The 8,938-nt window shown below is 45.3% G+C and overlaps 1 protein-coding gene and 1 long non-coding RNA gene across 2 annotated transcripts; both read right to left on the minus strand.

The window, feature by feature from the left end:
- Positions 1–357: 357 nt before the first annotated feature.
- On the minus strand, positions 358–4,579 carry LOC136570947 (uncharacterized). Its single transcript, XR_010785581.1, has 3 exons — positions 4,099–4,579; positions 2,549–2,654; positions 358–570 (listed from the first exon to the last, which is right to left on the minus strand). It is a non-coding gene; the product is annotated as an uncharacterized lncRNA (long non-coding RNA).
- Positions 4,580–5,485: 906 nt separating this feature from the next.
- On the minus strand, positions 5,486–8,932 carry NOP9 (NOP9 nucleolar protein). The gene is made up of 5 exons (XM_066571372.1): positions 8,810–8,932; positions 8,147–8,336; positions 7,272–7,412; positions 6,617–6,721; positions 5,486–5,767 (listed from the first exon to the last, which is right to left on the minus strand). The coding sequence occupies exons 2-5, from the start codon at positions 8,279–8,281 to the stop codon at positions 5,486–5,488; spliced, it is 663 nt and encodes a 220-aa protein (XP_066427469.1). The 5' UTR covers positions 8,282–8,336; positions 8,810–8,932.
- Between the last annotated feature and the right edge of the window lie 6 nt (positions 8,933–8,938).

Consider the following 8,938-nt stretch of genomic DNA (forward strand, 5'->3'; position numbering starts at 1 on the left):
AAATTTCCGATTTTTCACCCCAATTTTTTGGGTTGAAATGTCTGATTTTATCCTACTTTTAACCCAAATTTCCCAATTTTTGACTCAAAATTCTCCTTTTTTAGCCCAATTTCTTCATTTTTCAACCCAAATTTCCTTTTTTTTTTTGTGCAAACTCCCAACTTTTGATTTAAAATTCCCCTTTAAAAGCCCCGCCCACTCCCCTTAAACCCCACCCATTATGCCTGAACCACTAAGCCACGCCTCCTGTCTTTAGGCCACACCCACCCTGCTTAAACCACGCCCATCCCAAGCCCCACCCACTCCTCATTAAGCCACGCCCCCTCCTACTGAAACAACACAACACGAGACAAATGATTAATAAAAAAAAGGAAAAATAAAACTTTAATTAAAATTATTTTACAGTGGGCGGGGCCAGGGTTGGTCAGAGCTGTAAGCCACGCCCCTTTGGCCCCACCCCTTTTTGAAGCTCCTCCCACTTGGGGCGGTTCCTCTGGAACAGCTCCAGGTTCCAAGTCCGGGCGACGCCGCGGCCGAGGGGGTCCCGCAGCAGCTGGGGCAGGTGGGGGGCTGGAAATGGGGGAAAACGGCAAAATTCGGGCAAAAGGACACAAAAAACCCAGCCCTGGAATAGGCACAAAAATCCCCCTTGAAATCGGCACAAAATAACCCAAAATTTCCCCAAAAATCCCCTTTGAAATCGGCACAAAATAACCCAAAATTACCCCAAAAATCACCCGAAAATCCCCTTTGAAATCGGCACAAAATAGCCCAAAATTACCCCAAAAATCCCCCTTGAAATCGGCACAAAATAACCCAAAATTACCCCAAAAATCCCCTTTGAAACACCCCAAAAATCACCCAAAAACTCCCTTTGAAATCGGCACAAAATAACCCAAAATTACCCCAAAAATTCCCTCTGAAATCGGCACAAAATAACCCAAAATTACCCCCAAAATCTCCTTTAAAACATCCCAAAAATCCCCTTTGAAGTCTGCCCAAAGTAACCCAAAATCACCTCAAAAATCCCCTTTGAATTCTGCATAAAATAACCCAAAATAACCCCAAAAATCCCCTTTAAAACATCCCAAAAATCACCTGAAAATCCCCTTTGAAATCTGCCCAAAGTAACCCAAAATAACCCCAAAAATCTCCTTTGAAATTGGCACAAAATACCCCAAAATTACTCCTAAAATACCCTTTGAAATCCTCCAAAATCACCCTCAAATCACCCAAAAACGACCCAAAAATCCCTTTTAAAATCCCCAAAAAACGACCCAAAAATTCCCTTTAATATCCCCCCAAAATCGCCCAAAAACGACCCAAAAATCCCTTTTAAAATCCCCAAAAAATGACCAAAAAATCCCCTTTAAAATCCCCAAAAAACGACCCAAAAATCCCCTTTAAAATCCCCAAAAAATGACCCAAAAATTCCCTTTAATATCCCCCCAAATCACTCAAAAACGACCCAAAAATCCCCTTTAAAATTGCCCCAAAATCGACCCAAAAATCCCCTTTGAAATCCCCAAAATATGACCCAAAAATTCCCTTTAAAATCACCCCAAATCACCCAAAAACGACCCAAAAATCCCCTTTATAATCACCCCAAAATCGCCCAAAAACGACCCAAAAATCCCCTTTAAAATCCCCAAAAAATGACCCAAAAATTCCCTTTAATATCCCCCAAAAACGACCCAAAAATCCCCTTTAAAATCCCCCCAAAATCGCCCAAAACCGACCCAAAAATCCCCATTAAAATCACCCCAAAATCGCCCCAAAATCTCCCAAAAACGACCCAAAAATCCCCTTTAAAATCCCCCCAAAAATCTCCTCTAAAATGCCCCAAAATCACCACAAAATAACCTCAAAAAATCCCAAAATTAGGGGAAAATAACCCAAATATGCCCCTAAAAATTCCCATTTAAATTGCCCAAAATGGCCCCAAAATGCCCCAAATTTCACCCAAATTTTCCCAAAATGCCCCAAATTTGCCCCAAAATTATGGAGAAGCCCCCAGACCCAATTCAGAGGTGATTTGGGCTCTCTAGGGGGGGGGATCCTGGCCCAGGACCCCCCAAAAAAACCCTTAAAATTCCCATTTAAATTGCCCAAAATGGCCCCAAAATGCCCCAAATTTCACCCAAATTTTCCCAAAATGCCCCGAATTTGCCCCAAAATCAGAGAGAAGCCCCCAGACCCAATTCCGAGGCGATCTGGGCCCTCTGGGGCCGGGGGATCCTGGCCCAGGACCCCCAAAAACCCCCTTAAAAATCCCATTAAAATCCCCAAAATTGCCCCAAAATGCCCCAAATTTCACCCAAATTTTCCCAAAATGCCCCGAATTTGCCCCAGAATTATGAAGCCCCCAGACCCAATTCCGAGGCGATCTGGGCCCTCTGGGGCCGGGGGATCCTGGCCCAGGACCCCCAAAAACCCCCTTAAAAATCCCATTAAAATCCCCAAAATGGCCCCAAAATGCCCCAAATTTCACCCAAATTTTCCCAAAACGCCCCGAATTTGCCCCAGAATTATGAAGAAGCCCCCAGACCCAATTCCGAGGCGATCTGGGCCCTCTGGGGCCGGGGGATCCTGGCCCAGGCCGTGTCCAGCACTCGGCTCCCGCTCCGGTCCTTGGCCAGCGCTGCCCAGTGCCCCTGGAATGGGGAAAATTCATTAAAATTCATTAAAATTCATTAAATTTCATTAAATTTCATTAAAATTCGTTAAAATCACAAGCACAAAATCCTGCTAAGAACCTTCCTAAAACACAGCTGGAAAAAAAAACTTTGAATTTTTCTAGTTAAAAATCAGAGATTTGGTTCAAAACCCCCGCGATTTTTGGGCTGAAAAACCCCATTTTTTGCGATAAAAAATCCAATTTTTTTCACTATAGAATCAGGCTTTTTTTTCTGAAAAAATCAGGAATTTTTGTCCAAAAAATTGGGATTTTTTTATGTAATATAATTCCAATTTTCGTGCTGAAAAATCCCGTTTTTGTCCCCACAAACTTGGCATTTTAGCACGAAAAATTCAGACGTTTTCACCCAAAAACTGAGATTTTTTTCATGGAAAAATTGTATTTTTTTGCGGAAAAATAATTTAAATATTCTTTTGTTGAAAAAAAAGAAATTTTTTTTTTATTTTTAATTTCTTTTAATTCTTTCACAAAAAAATCCAATTTTTTAGCCAAAAAATAAGATTTCTTCACTAAAAAATTTGATTTTTTCCCCAAATTTGCCGTTGTTCACCCTGGTTTTGTTTTCACTAAAAACCAAAATTTTTGCCCCCCAAATTTTTAGTATTTAACTTTGAAAAAACATTAAAAATTAGATTATTCTCACCCAAAAAATCTTTATTTTTGCTGATAAAATCAGGTTTTTCCACAAAAAATCCCATTTTTTCCCAAAAAACAGCAACAATTTTTGTGCTTAAGAATCACAATTTTTTTCATTTAAAATCCCATTTTTCCTATAAAAAAATTGGATTTTTTTTTGCCAAAAAATCCGATTTCTTTCACTAAAAAATCCCATTTTTCCCATGAAAAAAACCTGGATTTTTTCCTCTAAAAAATCATTGGTTTTTTGATTACAAATCAAAATTTTTTTTCTCCAAAATTTTAGGTTTTGACCCTTAAAAAACCTTTTAAAAATCCGATTTTTTTCACTGAAAACCATGATTTTTGCCCCACAAATTTTAAGTATTTAACTTTGAAAAAACAGTAAAAATTACATTTTTCTCACAAATAAATCACTTTTTTTGCTCAAAAACCCGCAACAATTTTTGTGCTTAAGAATCACAATTTTTTTAACTCAAAAACCCCATTTTTCCCATGAAAAAAATTGCATTTTTTTGCCAAAAAGTCAGATTTTTTTCACTAAAAAATGAGATTTTTTTTCACTGAAAGAGAGATTTTTTTCCTAAAAAAAATGGGATATTTTCACTAGAAAATGGGATTTTTTCAACCAAAAAAACTGGATTTTTTCACTAAAAAATTAGATTTTTTTCCTAAAAAAATGGGATTTTTTTCACTAAAAAAAAGGGATTTTTTCCCCAATTTTTTTGTTTTTCACCCCGTTTTTCCGGGTGTATTTGCAGCACCTGGAGGCGTTTCAGGAGCCGTTGTTTGGGGTTTTTCGGGACGCTTTCCGAGGCCAGGATCGCGTCCCACACGCGGCTCCCGGGGCCGCTCCGCGCAAGCCTCAAAACCCCGAAAAAATCTCTTGGAATTTGCTGAAAAATCGCTTTTTTCCACTAAAAAATCATGGGTTTTTTTGGTTAAAAATCAAATCTTTTTTTCCAAATATTTTAACTTTTGACCCCAAAAAATCCTTTTAAAAATCCTCCTTTTTTTTTTTAAAAAAACCCACAATTTTCGCCCGTCAAATTTTTAGTATTTACCATTGCAAAAACATCAAAAATTCGATTTTTTTTTTACCAGACCATCCCTTTTTTTGCTCAAATAAACCACTTTTGTCCCAAAAAACAGCAACAATTTTTGTCCTTAACAAGCACAATTTTTTCACTTAAAAATCCCATTTTCCCCATGAAAAAAATGGCAATTTTTCGCCAAAAAATCCGATTTTTTTTCGCTAAAAAAATGGGATTTTTTCACTAAAAAATCGGATTTTTTCGCTAAAAAAAAGGGATTTTTTTCCCTAAAAAAAAATGGGCTTTTTTCTCCAATTTTGCCGTTTTTCGGGCGGTGTTTTGGGGTGTATCTGCAGCACCTGGAGGCGTTTCAGGAACCGTTGTTTGGGGTTTTTCGGGACGGTTTCGGAGGCCAGGATCGCGTCCCACACGCGGCTCCCGGGACCGCTCCGCGCCAGCCCCAAAACCCCGAAAAAATCTCTTGGAATTTGCTGAAAAATCGCATTTTTTTCATTAAAAAATGGGATTTTTTCACTAAAAATTGAGATTTTTTTCACGAAAAAACGGGATTTTTTTTCCTAAAAAAATGGGATTTTTTCACTAAAATATGAGATTTTTTTTTTCCTAAAGAATGGGATTTTTTTCACTAAAAAAATGAGATTCTTTCCCTAAAAAAATGAGATTTTTTTTTCCTAAAAATTGAGATATTTTTCCCCTAAAGAAAAGGGCTTTTTTCCCCGATGTTGCGGTTTTCCGGGCGGTGTTTTGGGGTGTATCTGCAGCACCTGGAGGCGTTTCAGGAACCGTTGTTTGGGGTTTTTCGGGACGGTTTCGGAGGCCAGGATCGCGTCCCACACGCGGCTCCCGGGACCGCTCCGCGCCAGCCCCAAAACCCCCAAAAAATCTCTTGGAATTTGCTGAAAAATCGCATTTTTTTCATTAAAAAATGGGATTTTTTCACTAAAAATTGAGATTTTTTTCACGAAAAAACGGGATTTTTTTTCCTAAAAAAATGGGATTTTTTCACTAAAATATGAGATTTTTTTTTCCTAAAGAATGGGATTTTTTTCACTAAAAAAATGAGATTTTTTTTCCTAAAAATTGAGATATTTTTCCCCTAAAAAAAAGGGCTTTTTTCCCCGATGTTGCGGTTTCCGGGCGGTGTTTTGGGGTGTATTTGCAGCACCTGGAGGCGTTTCAGGAGCCGTTGTTTGGGGTTTTTCGGGACGCTTTCCGAGGCCAGGATCGCGTCCCACACGCGGCTCCCGGGGCCGCTCCGCGCAAGCGCCGCCAGCGCCGGGGGGGGCAGGGCCCGGAGCGCGCGCACGATGGGGGAGGGGTCCCGGAAGTGAAGCAGCGACTGCAGAGCGCGGGAACCGTGAGGGGACGGGGAGAGCGGCTGGGAAAGGGGGGGAAAATGGGGGGAAAATGGGGGAAAATGGGGAAAAAATGGGGGAAAATGGGGATTTTGTGGGGAAAAGAGGGGGAAATTGGGGAAAGATGGGGGGAAATTGGGGAAATGAGGATTTTTGGGGGGGGAAATGGGGGGAAAAATTGGGGAAAATGGGGATTTTGGGGGGGAAAGAGGGGGAAAATTGGGGAAAAAATGGGGGTAAAAATGGGGGAAAATTTGAGGGGGGATGGGGGAAAATGGGGGAAAAATGAGGGAAAATGGGAGGAAAATAGGGGAAAATGGGGATTTTTTGGGGGAAATGGAGGAAAAAATGGGAGAAATGGGGGAAAAGAGGGGGGAAAATTAAGGGAAGATGGGGAAAAATGGGGGGAAAATGGGGGAAAAGAGTGGGAAAATTGGGAGGAAATAGGGGAAAGAAATGGAGGAAAAATGGGGATTTTGTTGGGAAAAGAGGGGGGAAAATGGGGGAAAATTGGGGGGAAAATGAGGGAAAAATGGGGATTTTGTGGGAAAAATTGGGGAAAAATGGGGAGAAATGGGGATTTTGGGAGGGAAAGAGGAAAAAATGGGGGAAAAGAGCGAGAAAATGGAGGGAAGATGGGGAAAAAATGGGGGAAAAGAGGGAGAAGATGGGGGAAAATGGGGGGAAAAATGGGGGAAAATCGGAAGAAAAATGAAGAAAAGAAAGAAAAAAAAATCAAGTCAAATAGTGCAAAAAAATGAAAACCCCACCCCTTCAAGCCCCACCCATTTACCCAGCACCCCTCCCTTCAGGCCCCGCCCACTTTACCCCACCCCTCCCAGCCCCACCCAATTAAGCCCCACCCATTTTACCTCAGGCTCCACCCCCTTGTCGCTGTCCCCGCCCTCCAGGGGGCGGAGCTGGGCCAGGGCGGTGACGCAATGGGGGTGGTGGGGCGGGGCCCAGCAGCGCAGGGCCTGAGGGGAAAAGGGCGGGGCTTAGATATGGCAAGACTAAAAGGGGTGTGGCTTGTAGGGAAAGGGGAGGGGCTTAAAAAGGTTTAGCCTAAAAGGGTGTGGCTAAAAGGGGCAGGGCTTTGAAAATGGGTGTGGCTAAATGAAGGTGGGGGCTAGAGATGGGGTGTGGCCTAATCAGAATATTTAAAGTGGGCGAGGTCTAAACCGATGAGATTGTAGGCAAAGGGGTGTGGCTTATTTGAGGAATAAAAAAGTGGGTGGGGCTTATTGAGAAAAGGGTTTGGTTTCATGAGGGGGCGTGGCTAAATCAGAATGGGCGTGGCTTGGTAAAACCAAGCAGGGCTGCAAAAGGGGTGGGGCTTGTTCTAAGGGGTATGGCCTAACAAAGTGGGTGTGGCTTAATTAAATCAGGTTGCTGCTCAGCGCAAAGGGGGTGTGGTTTAACACAAAGTGGGTGTGGCTTGGCACAAAGGGGGTGTGATTTACCACTGAGGGGGTGTGGTTTAACACCAAGTGGGCGTGGCCTACGAGCGGAAGGGGCGTGTCCCACCTGGAAGAGGCAGCGCAGCGCCTCCCCCTGGAGCCGCGGGTGCCTCTGGGCCGCCCCCAGCAGGGCCAGGACGACCCCGGGGTGGCCCCGGGCCAGGGGCTCCTCCAGGGCGGGGCCCAGCTCCGACAGCACCTCCGACACCTGCGGGGTTAGTCACGCCCACCTGGGGTTAGCCACGCCCACCCGGCGTCAGCCACACCCCCTCAAATCCTGCCAGTCAATCCGTAACGCCCTCCCCAACAAATAATCTTTTCAGCCCCGCCCCTTTGGGCTTTTACTGGTTAAACTCCTCCCATTGCTCTTCTGACCAATAGGAACCTCCCACTAGGCCATGCCCCTCTTGAAGCTCCTCCTCTTTCAGCCCTGCTCTTTTAAACCACTCCCCCTGCTTGCTCGCCCAATCAAATCCTTCCCGTTAATCCACAGCCCTTTTAGGCCCCGCCCACTTAATTAATTAAAACCCTCTACACTCCTCCTACCATCCTTCCAACCAATGAGATTATTCCTTTAAGCCACACCCATTCCATGTGCCAAATTAAACTCCACCCACTCCTAATTAACATCTTTAAGCCCCACCTCCTGCAACCATACTAAGCCCCACCCACCACCTTCCCAACCAATGAGATCATCACCTTAGGCCCGTCCCCTTTAAGTCCTACTCCCTCTGGACTCCACCCCCTTAAGCTCCATCCCCTTTAAAGCTCCACCCGTTTAGACCCCTCCCCTTTAATCCCCACCCCTTTTAAGCCCCTCCCCTTTAAGTCCCACCCCCTTTAGGCCCCTCCCTTTTAATCCCCCATTCATAAATTCCCTATTCCGACCCCTCCCCGTTTAAACCCCACCCCCAAAGCCCGGCCCAGCCAAGCCCCGCCTACCACATCCTCGGGGGCGTGGTCCAGGAGTCTCTGCAGGCCGTGATTGGCCACTCGGTGCGAGGCCACGCCCCTCAGGTGACCCCGCAGGTGACCCTGGAAGAGCTCCCGAAGCCCCTGGGGGTCCAGGACTGTCATGGCCGCCTCCAGGAGGCGGGACCGGTCGGGGTCCTGCAGTGATGTCAGCAGAGGGCTGGGCCAATCAGAGGAAAGGGATTGGGGGATGGGGCCAATCAGGAAAAAGGGATTTGGGGAAGGGGCCAATCAGAGCGCAGGAGGGGCAGGGCACAGCCAATCACGGAAAGGGGATTGGGAGAAGCAGCCAATCAGTGAACAAGGATCAAAAACAGCGACCAATCAGAGAGGAACGATTGGGAGAACCAGCCAATCAGATAAAAGGGGTCCAAAATAGCGGCCAATTGGGAAAAAGGGATTGACAGCAACAGCCAATCAGAGCACTGGACCCGCAGACCATGGCCAATCAGGGATAAGGGATCCAGAGGAGCGGCCAATCAGAGAAAGACGATCAAGGACAACGATGAATCAGAGAGACAGGGTTGGGAAAACTGGCCAATCAGAAAACAGCACCAGAACCCCCCCCCCCCCCCCCCCCCCCCCAGCCAATCAGCAGAGAGGCAGCCAAGGCAGCAGCCAATGAGCACTCACCTCTGGTCGTGGGCGGGACTGTCCTGGCTGAGGCAGCCAATCAGGGCGCGGCAGAAGCGGCTGCAGGAAGGGGATTGGCTGCGGTGCAGGGCCCGCAGCGCCCCCTGCAGGCAGAGGCTGGCGCAGGCC

The sequence above is a fragment of the Molothrus aeneus genome, unplaced genomic scaffold (assembly GCF_037042795.1).
Source record: "Molothrus aeneus isolate 106 unplaced genomic scaffold, BPBGC_Maene_1.0 scaffold_434, whole genome shotgun sequence".
Taxonomy (NCBI): Eukaryota; Metazoa; Chordata; class Aves; order Passeriformes; family Icteridae; genus Molothrus; species Molothrus aeneus.

Bases quoted from the DNA above. Each gene is read 5' to 3' on its own strand.
- NOP9 (XM_066571372.1), bottom strand. From the start codon at position 8,281: ATGACAGTCCTGGACCCCCAGGGGCTTCGGGAGCTCTTCCAGGGTCAC. The intron at 7,413-8,146 runs GTAGGCGGGGCT...CTAACCCCGCAG, and splicing joins ACCACGCCCCCGAGGATGTG to GTGTCGGAGGTGCTGTCGGA. The intron at 6,722-7,271 runs GTGGGACACGCC...TTTTCCCCTCAG, and splicing joins CGCTGCGCTGCCTCTTCCAG to GCCCTGCGCTGCTGGGCCCC.